The 15,323-nt window shown below is 33.3% G+C and overlaps 1 protein-coding gene across 4 annotated transcripts in view; it reads right to left on the bottom strand.

Moving 5' to 3' along the window:
• The window catches only part of LOC120629855, a 155,394-nt gene that overhangs the window by 33,309 nt on the left and 106,762 nt on the right, over nucleotides 1-15,323 (bottom strand). For all 4 annotated transcript variants that reach the window (XM_039898924.1, XM_039898926.1, XM_039898925.1 and 1 more), the window contains one exon: nucleotides 11,004-11,049. In XM_039898924.1, coding sequence (XP_039754858.1) covers nucleotides 11,004-11,049 — 46 coding nt within the window. The remainder of the gene's footprint in view (nucleotides 1-11,003; nucleotides 11,050-15,323) is intronic.

Raw genomic sequence — 15,323 nt, 5'->3', positions numbered from 1 at the left:
TGAATATAGAAACCTTACCGTTCGTGACGTCCAGTTAAGACTACGTTTTAATAACGTTATCTTGAGACTACCTTATTTGTAGGATTAGGCTGGCCACACACACGCCTGATAAGTGATAACACGTTTGTAACAATTGTTTTGGAAAGATAGCAACGTTTCATTAGTCGAAATTCCTTTGTAATTAAAAAATGCGGAAATGATTATATAGTGAGACATTGATAAATAGAAGAAAATTTTTATTATTTATCTCTCTCACTTTATTGTACCCGCAGACTACTCTGGCTTAGTATTATGCATCAATGTTGGGAGGTCATGCGTTTGATATCAATCAAAAGGGTTAAGACTAATTAAAGTATTATTTAAGTTTATTTTTTAAAGTTTTTCTCCAACTTTTCTTAACGGTAGCAGCAGTGAGGAAGAAAGGTAAATGTTTCTATGATTTCGCGTCCCGATAGGATGCTAGGAACTGATAAGGGGTACTGGTTTAATAAACTGTCGTGCCTCTTCTTGGTTGGCAAAGCGCCAACTCATCATCCTATAAAAAAACATTAAAACAACCGTCTTACGTGCACTGTCAAATATAGGTATGATGAAAATATTTCCAAATTCATTTATTTAATGGCAATGTATATTGTAAATTAGTTGGATGTTGTCTGCAAACGTGTTAGGCGATCTACCCAAACCTATGTTCGGTTTCGGCACCCTAAGGTTCGGGGTTTATGTGCAGGTCACTTAAACTTGGTAGCTCTATGCGATTTATCGGTAGCTCTGATTATTCCACGAATCTTCTGAGTTCTGATTACCGGAACTAGCTGGAAAATTTAATATTGTATTTGAAAATAATTTATTTTACGCACTTTGAAAATGCCAAAGACTGTGTACCGAGAAGAAGTCAGCAAGAAGCTTAGCAGTTTTATTTTCTAAAATTAATATTTTCTCAACCTATTTCATCTATGAGCGATAAAAGCAACTCCGGCTGCTTGGGTGGACAACGTAAAGTAAACTTTTAAACTACCTTCAGATACTGAAAATTGCTTGACAGAAAAACTCAATACTTAAATTGTTTTGTCTACCCAGGGCCTTTTTTTTATTCCTCTACAAGTTGCTTGCAAGTAGAAGATTAACCGGTAGGGGTTATGGCAGTAATATCAAACCCAAACCCTTAATCGGTGTCTACACAGCATCGTGCCGTAACGATAAATCGCTTGTCGGCACTGGTTCCTGATCACAGAGAGATACGCCTTAGCGTAGTTTCACTATCGTTCGTTGAGTGTCTATGCTTTCTTATCTCGTCAGTTATACGTGCAACACTGTTAATCGATATCTAAGTCATAAAATTACTAAACTTAGGCTTGCGTATTCGACCTTTGCGAAGATGGACGTGATGTGCTAGCAAATTAGTTTGTAGTAGTCCTAAAAATAAAGGTCAGAATAGTGTGAAGTGTTTATTGTAGTACTTTCGCGATTTCTTCGCTAGCTTAGCTTAGTACGTTATTCGCGTGCTCTTAGCAGATGTATTGGCAGGCCTGTTTCCAATAGTTCTGAGATCACAAAGTGCTAAGTGACCGATCACGTAATAGGTGACAATCCGTTAGTATGGCTTGGATTCGTACTGGAATTTGGACTTTAGTTTAGGAGATTAATGTTTTCTGATTAGTTTTTCAATTTCAAGATGTCGTTAGATTTGTCTTAGTTATGGGCATTAAAGAAGTTGTGGAAACTTACTGACTTTTAAACGCAGATATATTAGGACAACAAATCTTTATATCATTAACCTTAAAGTAGAGAGATACCTACTTGTATAATTGACATTATACAGTATGGAAATGTTAATAAATATTAAAGAGCCATGAACGATGTATTCGCTAATCTATTGCTAATTGATATTTAATAACAAGAAGACTCAATTAAGATTACATAGCATAATTATCATAATATAATAACGAGAACATAACCCGATAATTATTATTTGAAGCTGTTAGACTTGCCACAAATATCTATCACCCTTATATTAACAAACATTACAATCGAGTCACAAAGTAAAAAAAAACATTGCAAAAATATCGTGTATTTTTTATGTTTATTCACCCTTTTCTCTGGCAATTGTGGACCCACTTTAAAACTTATTTCATTATTTTAAAGTATAATAATGAGAATGTACTAAACAGCCGAGTTTATTTTCGGCTTCTTTTCAGTAGAATTAGCGTTCCAAAACCAAACCAGCGGTAGAGTCGCATTATTTTTTTTACTTGTATATACTATTTTTATATTAATTTCAAATTACAAAATTCATCTATTTTAAGAAGGCCTAACATGAGCAGAAAACTTTCACGTAGTTCGTATATCGCAGGTTACTGCTAGTTATAAAATAATTTTAGGCGCCACTCATCAGCTATAATTAAAAAGCAAACAATTTGCGATTTCAATACAGTTACCTAAACATAATATGCCCCTCACACTACTGACCTAGCTGAAAACATATTTGATTAACATATAGGTAAAAATACCTTGTCCCAGTCTAAATAAACAGATTATAAAGGTCATGTTTATCTCGAGTGTCATCACCATCGAATACTAAGAATGCAATCCTTTCGATACCTAATATTTTGCAGATTTTCGTAACATGAGATTTAAATCTATATTGCACGATTTCTGTATCATAAGGTTTTTCCGTTCTCAAATTACCTATTTCATTTTCGAAACACCTCCTTTTTTATTTATTTATTCGGTAAAACCGAAAGCTTATCCTACATATGGGCGCAAAAATAAAGAACGTATAGCAGAAGAACACATATCATAGTTAAAATATCTATTTTCCAAAATTTCAGAAAAAGTAATCAGATACTCCAGCAATTTTTGAGTCGAGCATATTCCGATACAGATTTCTCGATTAGTAATTTCTTGTGTCCCTTCAAGAGACCGCCCAAGTCTTGGCTCGTCTTCATGATTCCTTGTCTTGCTCTTAAACGTGATTTTTTCCTGGACAAAGGTCCTGTTATACTAATCCCATCTCATAAAATAGGTATAATATAAGTAGACTTTCCACATTTGTGAAAACACTTGGTACCGGAAAGATTGGGTCACTGAACACGGCACGCCTTAAAATAATCTTTTTTACTCCGGTATTTTGCGAGCTCACAAACGCACTCACATATTTTTAAACACAATCTTTTCTATTTTTACATTCTTCATTTAAAACTCTTCATCTAAACGAATTTAGCGCAACACAAGTGATATGAACACATAAGACAAAGTATAACTTTTCATTCATGCTCAATTATACGTGCCATTACATGAGTTCAAATCTATTCTCACGTGTCGCAATGTAGAAAGGGCATTACAGCTCAAGTCGCTCAAGTCAAGTCGCTCGTAAATATCTTTTCAGTGCTGAAAAATATAGTTAGAACACTTCATACAGAAATTTTATATACGAAATCCTTTAATGCTATTTGCAAGATTATTTGTGATTATTTGTGAAAAAGGGGAATATTGTTAACGTAAAAAAACGACTGATATTTTGTGTGATTGCGTAAAATAGGTATAATTTAAATAGACATTCCTCACTTGGGAAAACACTTGGTAACCGAAGATACTCAATTATTGATTGTGAAACGTCAAAGTTATGGGTCGCTGAACGTCACGCCTTAAAAGAATCCTTTACTCGGGAATTTCGCGAGCTCACAAACGCACTCACATATATACAAGGGAAATTTGTTAACGATAAAAAACAACTGATATTTTGTGTGATTGCGTAAACAATGCATATTTAGGCGATAGCAGAAATCGCGGTTGATTTGGTGTCAATAATTGAAGAGTTCCGTTTTCTCTCTCCGACACTCTTCAACAGATCTATATGAAATTTTTATGGGACCATTTCGAAATAAATCTCCTTCAAAAAATAATTTTGCAAATCCATTTGTAAATATCAGAGTTATGACTGGACATACTTAAAAAAACAACCGAATTTAGTCCTTTTTTTTGAAGGAAGTCGGTCAAAAAGGGTGTCTGATATTGAGACCAACATACTACAGCGCTATAGGTAAGGTCAAGACCGACTTAAATACAATAAATAAAATATCTACTTTCTGGTTCTAAGCATATTATGCTATTCAGCGAAAAAGTATTTTTGACGTATGCATGTCGTAAGTATTTCGTCATTTTCCTACAATTTATCGGCAATCGGACACAGCATTATGATCACGTGTATCCAATTCAGCACGTACTTTTAAACCATATTACTAATTTACTCAAGCTACCCAATTAAATTCAAATATCTATAATCTATAATCACAAAGGTATTTTCCATTTCTTTTAGTTAAGTTAGGAAGTCTAACTACTATAAAATATTGCTAATCAGAAATAAATTAACGAATCATGAACACAATTTATTACTTGAAATATATTGAAATGTAATATTTTTGTGTAAACTTTTAGTAAGAACGACTGAGAAAATCATCAATCATTAGCAACCATAGGCTCATTGAAATAATTAATTACGCACAACTATGTTTAAATAGATAATTAGACATAGTTGAATTTAGGTCTACTTTATAAGCACTTTTGAAACATCATGAATCGGTTCGGATTCTACCGAGAAGAGCCGACAGGAAATTCAGTAGTTGCTCTTTTCCGACATAAACATTTACAATTATTTTTCTATCGTGCGGGAGATGAGAGCGTAGCTGGCTGCTTCCAATCTACGTTGTCATTAACCTCGCTGTTTAACAAAACAATTAATTATCAAAATTAAGCTTAATTTGCTATACTCCGCGAAAAACAGGAGAATCTGTGTGGTGTAATTTATAATTTCTTCAATCCTTATACTCCACACAAAACAGATCTTCGGCAATATACCCTCAACGCACGTTTCGCTCCGAAACCGGAGCATCCTCAGGAGATGTTGACTTTACAATGAATAATTGTTAAGACATTATATATTGTTAAGAGATAATTGTTGAGATCTGTTTGGTGTGAATTATAAGGATTGAAGAAATTATAAATTACACCACACAGATTCTCCTGTTTTTCGCGGAGTATAGCAAATTAAGCTTAATTTTGATAATATATCATGGATTTCCGCAAAGTAACGACTGCTTCTATCCAATAAAACAATTAATGAATGATCTGTAATTAATGTTGATTAGTGATAATATTTTAAGGATCCGTTGTATTTTATTAATTCTATGTACAACAACATTTATATTCAATATTCCAAAGAAAATTTCTTCATCAGGCGTTAAGCGAGCGAGCGTAATCACGGGTAATGATAGGTGATCGCTAAAGTACACATATTATGTGTGGTGACCATGCATTACCATAATATTATTTGCGATTAAAGTTAACTGGTGTATTCGCGAAACAAGGGTGAAATACATTAGATATATTCGCGAAACAACTTTCACTTATTATTATTTTAGATATTATTAAAGATTTCAAATGAACACTATTGAAATAATTACATGTATGTCTTTTAATTTGGACGATTGGCGCAGTTTGCACTGACCCAGCTTTCTGAGTCCAAGGCCGTGGGTTCGATTCGAACAACTAGAAAATGTTTGTGTGATGAGCTTGAATGTTTTTCAGAGTCTGGGTGTTTATATGTATATTATAAGTATTTACTATTTCTGTATATCATTCATAAAAATATTCATCAGTCATCTCAGTACCCATAACACAAGCTACGCTTACTTTGAGGCTAGATGGCGATGTGTACATTGCCGTAGTATATAAATTATTTATCTAATTTAAATTTTAATTATTCCAAAGCATGGAGCTTAGCTTTAATCACCATTCATATAACAAACCTAAAGACTAAAAATTCAGAAGCTTGGGAGTTGTTGTCTATCTCGCGTTGCCCTATACAGGCAGTGTCGGAGGTGAATGAGTTTTTTGTTGGTATGGGAAAGAATATTGTAGATTGTATAGAGTTGTGTCCTTCAGGCTCAAACAATGTTGTATTACACACACAGCCTCAATGTCCCCTAACGCCTGCATCTTCCTTTGTCTTATTTGAAACAGATCACGAAGAAATAGTAAGATTAATAAATTCTCTTAAAAATACTGGTTCTTCTGGTCTTGATAACATATCTTCGACAGTAGTGAAGCAGAGCAAGGAAATATTTTCAAATTTGCTGTGCCATATCTGTAACTTAGCTTTCTCAAGTGGCCAGTTTCCTTTATTATTTAAGAAATCGGTAATAATCCCCGTATATAAAAAAGGGGACTGGAAAGTTATAAGTAACTACAGACCAATATCGATATTACCTACCTTTTCCAAAATTTTAGAGCGATTGATTAATAATAGATTGATAAAATATTTAGTACTTAATAATTTACTCTCAACCAATCAATACGGTTTTCGCAAAGCAAAATCCACTTCTGATGCAGTAGCTGACCTTAACAACTGTATTGTGTCAAACTTAGATCATGGAATGAAGTGCATAGCCATATTTCTGGACCTCGCCAAGGCTTTCGACACTGTGTCCATACCTCTTCTTTTGAAGAAACTGGAACAGCTGGGAATTCGTGGTCTTCAGCTGAAGCTTTTCCAGGATTACTTTAAATATAGAACACAGTGCGTAAGAATCGGTGAGCACATTAGTCCACCTCTATCAGTTGAGCATGGAGTTCCGCAGGGGAGCATATTGGGTCCGACGCTCTTTCTTATTTATATTAACCAACTCTGCAATCTCCAAATGACTAATGGTAGAATTATCACATTTGCAGATGATACTACACTGTTATTTTGGGGGAAGAGCTGGTATTGTGATGTATTTCACAACGCCCAGCAAGGCTTTAACTTGGTTATGACTTGGCTACAGAAGAATCTTTTAAGCTTTAATGCGGAGAAAACTAAATATTTAACATTTTCAATTTTACGATCTGGACAACCATCTTTAGTAAATTTTAGTATTCGAGCACATTCGGTTTTATGTCTTAACTCTAAAGTACGCAACGCATGTGAATGTACCTGTTTAGAAAGATCTGATAGTATTAAATATTTGGGAATAGTGATTGACAATCAACTCTCCTTTGATAATCATATTCACATACTAGTTAATCGTATCCGTAAACTCATTGCCATTTTTAAAAATATTCGTCACGTGGCTGACAAAAAGACGATGAAAATGCTGTACCACACTTTATGTGAGTCACTTTTGACTTATTGCATCGATTCTTGGGGAGGTGCAGCAAAGACGCGTCTTCTTAACTTGGAACGGGCTCAAAGAGCTGTTCTAAAAGTTAGCTCCTTTCTTCCTTACAGATATCCTACTTCATCTTTGTATAAGGAAAGTGGGGTACTTACTGTTAGACAGCTTTTTCTTTTAGAAATAATTTTAAAACAACACAAATTCATTAATCAGGAGTCAATTATGAAATTTAAAGATTAACGTCGCAAAAACAGCTTATGCAATATTCCTAAATTCTGCACTTCCTTTTCACAAAAATTTTTCTGTTTCCTTGGTAGCATCATATACAATAAGGCCAATAAAATTCTTTCCGTTCACTCACTATCATCCTAAAGATGTAAAAAGCAGGTCCATGACTGGCTTCTTGCGCTGGATTATGATAGCACAGAGAATCTACTATCCATTCAAAAATGACATTATCTCACATGTACCTTGTACTACATAAATCCATGACACTTCCCCCACACATCCACCCACACACACATACACTTTATTTGCCTCACGAACACGCACGCAGCACCTACACGCACATACGTTCACACACACACACACATACACTCATGCACACACTTATACACACCCGTACGCACATACATCCACTTACTGCATTACCCTGTTAAATCATTTAAATCACCATTTAATTACCCAATCTCCAAAAATAAACATTTTATTTATTTTTCTTTAATATTTTTGCATGTTGCATGTTAAATCTATATCCAAAATAAAATATACTTGTCGTAGTCTTATGTTGTTGTATCAAAAATTATATAGGGGAGTGCACTGATATCTATAGTACGAGTTTTTACTCAGTTTAGGTACCAGTGATTCAACCATACATAGTACTAAGCTATGATTTCTGTCACAATTTAATAATCGTGCGAATAAATGATTTTATTATTATTATTATTATTATTCAAAATGCCTTATCACTGGAATCCACATATGTTTATAAAGTTAGATATCTCTATAACTTGTATTTAACTGCTTATGACACTTATTTATGTTAGCTTTTTAAAACTAGTATCGTGTTTTTGATACAAATTTGCAAATACAGCCTTGTAAATACGAATGATTCCTCTTATACAACAGAGAATTTCACATTGTTTAGTTTTGTCTAAATCTGATTTAATAGCAGTTTGGAAACTGATCTTTTCGTAGATATACGGATTTAATATTGAGACGAAAGACGTTATAAACGTTTATAGTAGAATGATTCTTCTACGGTTATCATGAAACTGGTTGGATTGTATTTGAATCATACGGAAATAAACGTAGGGGTTTTTCTTACATCTAGAGTTCTTTAGAAATATCTTATTTCTATGAAATTGGCTATCAAACGCATCCTTGTTTTATATGCCAAGGTGTTTCCGTCAAATACATCTTAAAGTTTATCATCGTTAGTATTCAAGTGGTGATTAAGTTTTACATTAATCAACTTGAGGTTTTGTCCTTTAGTTTATCTACCAACTCGTCAACTTGTTAAGTTATCCCCGTTCCATGCTAGACTAAATCATTCTTGGGACTGTTCTATCGATGTGTAAAAGAAAACTAACCAACTAACATATAACACAATAATAGAGGATTATTATTTATTTATAATTCATTATTTAATGCAATTAAGCAATAATCTAATTCAATGCAATTTAATCCTTCAAATATCTCTAATGTGTTTAGATTACTTCCACTTTTTTCAATGGTAACCCCAAAAATATCTTAAAATTTAAAACGCTGTAATCATCTAGATAATGGTTTTAATTTGTATGTATTATGATCATCATCCGCAATTAATGTCCCACTGCTGGGACAGACAGACACAGACTCCCTGTTTTAAAGGAAATATGGTTTGATAGCATAGACCCACTACGCTGCTCCAAAGCGGGTCGGTGGGATTTAAAGACTGTTATTTGTAGTTTTGATAAATGAGTAACGTGCTTAACGTGCTCTTGTAGAATGGGGGTTGACACCTCCAATTCACTAACTCTAAGCTGGTAACTGCTGAAAATGAACAGAAACTACAAAATAACTAACAGTTCTTTGCCTGGACATCTTGATCTGTAGTTGAACATTTTAACCACTAGTTAAACGAGGCAGTTCATTTGTATGAATACAAATCCTAAAGTAAAAAGTTACACCTTTTGATTAATATATTAATATAATATATTGCGACAACGCACACATCGCCATCTAGCCCCAAAGTAAGCGTAGCTTGTGTTATGGGCACTAAGATGACTGCTGAATATTTTTATAAATAACATACATAAATGCTTAGAATATACATATAAACAGCCAGACACTGAAAAGCATTCATGCTCATCACTCAAACATTTTCCAGTTGTGGGAATCGAACCCACGGCTTTGGACTCAGAAAGCAGGGTCGTAGCAAACTGCGCATGGTATGGATGGTATTGTCGTAGTGTATTTATTTATTTATTATTAATTTCCAGTTCTTGTCAATTTAGGGTTTATAACAATTTTATAAATTCGTCACCCAGGCTTTGTTTGGTTTTCGGCCAGAGAGCTTCAACTTTTTACTATTTTATGTAGTTCTTGCAAAGAGTAAATACACCCCCCCTTATTCCGTGAAGTCTTTGTAGACTCTTATACCCATTTCCTATCCCTGAGATACTTAGGATGTTCACATTCCTGCTTACCTATTCACTCAAAGTTCTGTTCAATCTGTATTCTAAGCCTGTGAGTCACAGATAACAAGAAATGTTAGAGCAAGTATTGAATTAGGTTTGTGAACTGCAGTATTTTCAGCTTTTATAGCCAGGTAACTCATACTTCCACCATGTATTAGTTTATTTATTAAAAAAACCTTTTTTTTAGATATCGTACATCAGAATGTATTTTAAAACACCGAAAATAAAAGGGATAAAATACATTAATGTATATGTACAATTCATTTTTTATTGCAATTGTAATTCTATCAAATAATTACACAAGCTGTTTACACGAAATTCTAATCAGCTGATTTTTGATGTCCTAAATAGCAGACCTGAATACCTACTCAAGTGTTTACGGCTATCGGCTATCAAACATAGCAACACGATAGCTTAGCTTATAGATAGCTGTATTTAAACATGTAATGCAATGTCTGAAGATAATCCTTTATAAAAATAGAACTGGTACTACATTTTTCTTGCTCGAAATGTAGCGGTTTCCTGCTGTTGTTTTAACTTCAAAGTTGAATATTGCGAAAAAAAACTTGGCTTGACACACAGCCGGGTGTCTTAACATAGCGGTATTTAGCACGGTTGTGTCTCAAGCTAAATAATCTGGCCAGTATTCACATAGATTTTAAAGACATAATTTAGGTATATATATATATATGTACATATGTATACGTGGAGTTATTTATATTTACATACATATTATAAAAGACTATTAGGTTTTTTTAAATTTAAATTCTAGTAACTACATTTTTTGTTATACATATATATATATTTATTTAATATGTATATTTAGTAAACCAATCAGCTGGTACGTCACGTCAGCGAGGTGGACGACGGCTTTAACCCTCCTTCCGTGCCTATGGGTTGACATAATGATAATAGAATATATTTATTTAAAGTACAATTATTAAACCTAAACTTCTATTGCCCTGTTTTATGCGCGTTAATGTAATGTTGATTACTATGCAATTTACTTTAACTACCTGTGAAAGTCCCATAAAAATCAAACAAATAGACAGCCACATTTATTTTAAACATTGTTTGAGTGAATACTATCTTTCAAATAATTATTAAAACTTGGTAAGTCAGTTTGAAATCACAGACAGACACAGAGATATATAGATAAAATATTACTTACCATCAGGAGGCACAATATCTTCGCAGAGACGGCAAGCTGTGGTAACCTGTAACGAAAGACACAATTACTAGGTAAACGTAGAACCAAGAACGTAATCGCATCATAATAAGTTTTATATAATCTGGGTATATAGCAGATATGGTCTTCATTTTGACTCTGTCGGTCTACTTATCTGTCAAAGATTGTACACTTTTAACATTCGCGTTATGATTAGCACAACGACTAAAGTAATAAATCAGGTCAAGTTCCAAAGAGGTTATATTTTTATCTGTAAATGTTACTGAAGTTTCCATGCAATATTTTACCATATTATGTATGTACACAAATAATACACTCATTACACGTACACTTTATTTTGTTTTTTTATGGAGTTGAACATTAAATTCTTATTCTATTATTCATCATCATCACCATCACCATCAGTGGCGCGCACAGGGTTTTTGACTAGGGTATGCATATTAAAGGAAGATGGCATGAAATGGAAAAATTCTTCTCCTTTATGAGACATAAATTTTTTTAGGGTGTGCTTTTGTGCTTATTTGAAATGCGTGCCTCTGATCACCATCACTTCAACTTATTCACGTCCACTACTGGCTGTAGGTCTATTGTAGAGAGTTCCTAAATCCACGCTCCTGAGCAGTTTGGTGTTACCTGTCCACGTTTTTGGAGCTGATCAACGCTGCGCTTACCATTGCTGGGTCACTAAGAATTCTATTTATATTTAAACAAAAAACTAAACTATCCTCGTTTAACATGATTTTTTATCACATGCTTGTAAAACCGCAAAATTACTAGGTATTAAAAGATTAATTAGAACAAACGTGGCAAAATAAACGAAAAATTACGGCGTAATAAATTTATTATATAATTTCCCAATACTGTGATAACTCCATCCTTGAACATATATCAGTACAGTTCAGTTTGAAAGTTCCCGAACAATTCATCTAAAAAGTATACAAAATGGTACATATATTGTTACTGTGAACATACCAACGACGCCTGAAAGTTTTCCATCAAACTGATCTAAGTGAAATGCGCTGTAGCCTGTAGCGCCTGCGTCGTAGCACTGTGTGCACTGGCCCTTATATAAACAGCTTTATTTGCAATACCTATATAAATTGTTTTCAAACAATGATTTGTAAATACACTAGTTTTCCACTGCTTAGAGAATTCCAACAGCACAGCCTTGTATTGCTTATATGCTCTCTGCGACGAATGGCTCAGCTTGAATGCAGATGATATCGAATCGTCTGTTATCCTTCGCTTAATTCCATGATATACAATGATTCATTGTCAAGTCAACATCTTCTGATGATGCTCCGGTGTCGGAGTGAAACGTGCGTAGAAAGTTCATTGCGCAAACATCTGCTTAGTGTGGAGTATAAGGATTGAAGAAATTATGAATAATGCCGTACAGATTCTCCTGCTTTTCGCGGAGTACAGCAAATGTGCCCAGCCTATGGCCACTGCAGCTTCGCAATTATTTGTGCGTCATTGATTCTGTACGTCTACGGTCTTTGACAGCCTGTTGGCGCAGTGAGCAGCGACCCTGCTTTATGAGTCCAAGGCCGTGGGTTCAATTCCCACAACTGGAAAATGTTAGTGTAATGAAAATGGATGTTTTTAGTCTCTGGATGTTTATCTGTATGTTAAAAGTATTTATGTGTATTAAATTCATAAAAATAATCATTAGTCATATCAGTATCCATAACACAAGCTACGCTTACTTTACATGGCGGCGTGTTTATTGTCGTAATATATTTATTTATTAAAAAAAAAATAATTAAAGTGCTCTTGTTCACAAAAAAAGAGTAAGCATAAAACTTAGACGGCTTTATTAAAATTATACTGCGCCATGCGAGCTTACCGCGTTGAATTAATTTATGAAATACGAAAATGCGGTATTTTCCAAAGGTCACATGGCCTTCACGTAAATCATAAAACTTTCAACTGAAACGGAACTGTACATACTTTTAAATATACACAGTAATTCACGAGTAGGTACAACTAAACCTCGCTCCTTTTAGATGTTCTGATAAAATTCAAGGAATGCCGCAAGCCAACTTTATGTAAATTTACTTGATTTGTGTATATTTTAAGGTTTAACATCGTTTACATCAATTCAGTTTAAGAACACGACTTGCTAGGGTAAGTTTAACCTTTAAAATTCACCCTCGTTAGGTTTTTGATTACGTCTAGGCAATTTGATTACAGGCTTTGCGAAGGGGTAAATACTGTAACGCAAATTTCATTTAGAAAGTATAGGGGAATGAGATTAATGGCGTGTTGTAATAGAAATATCTACCTTATTTATCGACTTAAGTTGCTCTCAGATCGCTGCAATCCGTACAATTAAAAACCTTGAGTGTGTTTTCCTAAGCAGAGACAATGCACATAAAAGTCTCAGCCAAGTTCTAAATTATTTTTTAAGTATTCTTAGTATCTCGAACAAAAAATATATTTTATACAGAAATTAAAAGAAATATTGCTCAATAAAATTAATCGCTAATCTTAAAATTATTATGGCCATAATAAATCCTCTCTATTGTTTAGAATTTATTAACAAATAAAAAAAGTATTTTATTTACATAAAACATGTTAATCTGGAATCATTGAGCGCTATAAAATAAATTATATTTTTCACTTTATTAAGACTTACATAGCATATAAAGGTACCTACTTTAGACTATATCCTTATACAAACCTGCATACTACCTGATGCCCGTTATTTGTCTAAATTTATTTTACATAAGTTGCACAATCTACCCACAACAGTAAGCTTACGTAAACCTAGCTTTAAAACAAAGTATACAAAGGAAATTTTCGGTATTAACTTATAACAAAAAATAACACGATGATAAAATTTGATAATGAACATTGCATTCTACGTACAGGTACGACTATTACCTAAACCCTCCACATTCTCTTTTGAGTCCCGTGCCCTGTAGCTGGTATTGGTTTGATGATGATGGCATGTAAATTGAATATTAATTGAATCGTGCCATACCAGAATTTAGAATCCACGTGTTCTAGGCATTTCACTATCACACCATGTCGATTGCTGTAATATGAATAATTGTACTATCTGCGTAAATACATCTGTTCAAACAATAACGTTATTTATCAATTCTATTATATAATGAAGCATAAATTGGTTTATTTATGAGGCATCAGCGTATTTTATGCGATTTAATGAGATAAAGAGGCGGATGATATGTTAATTTGCATATAAGCATGAGCTCTATGGAATGGTTAAAAATTACACTCTATTTTCTATGAACTGCACAGTTTTACTGCATACTAATAAGGCAATAAAAATTGCCTCGTATCGAATTCCTAATAACCGTATACAAAAGTTACATAATTTGTGTACACTAACTATTCCGTATACATATTATGTAGTCTACTGCAAACGTAACTTTATAAAAGTAAACTCACGTGTTGTCCATTGCGCTTTCTTTCGGTTTTTAAACACCTACGTATTAAAATCGGTAGTTTATAAATAACTATTTATATTTTATATTTTTCTATCATTTATTATTTTTCTTTTTTTTTTTAAATTATTAACAATGCTTAAGAATAAATTAAAAAACACTATTAAAAATTTATATTATTATTATAATTTATATTTTTATTTTTTATATTTTATTGTTATATATAGGTACAATAGATTTTCATTGTAGAATGTAGATGAAAATCTATTTTAGAGTTTAAACTGTGGCTAGTTTTATTCATATTATTATTTTTAAAAAAGCGAACGCTTATTGTTTTTAATAATGAACATCTGGAGAAAATTATAGCACTATTTACTTGCTAGCAAAGTAACTTACGTCCAGAAGCTTGAAAATTTGGTACATTGGCAAGCACTTAGGACTGATTTTCTTCCTCTAAGGCTTTTTGTTACCTTAAAATACACGAATGGATATTCTATGGACTTGGCCATTCCATTACTGTGCTGTTAAGCATAGATACATGCAGTTCATTTAATACGTAACGGGTGTACAAATATTTAAATTGCCTGCAAGGAGGCACTTCATTGTGTTTGTGAAGTCAAGAACCCTTTATTTGCGAGAGAAAATAGAGCCGGGTAATTACGAAGAGCATTCAATGTTTTATGATAATCCGTGCCAACGTTAATTATGCTATAATGATAGTAATAGTGGGTTGTATGTGTATTAATTTTGATGTCATTAATAGAGTACAAGTACTGGTTAATGTAAAGAAGATTCACTCCCAGCCACACTGCGTGGTTTACTTTAGGATGCTTAAACCCTAATTTATAATCGTTTGAGCTAAATTTAACCTTAACACCATGCTGAG

The sequence above is a fragment of the Pararge aegeria genome, chromosome 15, assembly GCF_905163445.1.
Source record: "Pararge aegeria chromosome 15, ilParAegt1.1, whole genome shotgun sequence".
NCBI classification, from domain to species: domain Eukaryota; kingdom Metazoa; phylum Arthropoda; class Insecta; order Lepidoptera; family Nymphalidae; genus Pararge; species Pararge aegeria.
The sequence above is the reverse complement of the archived record's forward strand: the minus strand, read 5'-3'. Positions and strand labels throughout refer to the sequence as shown.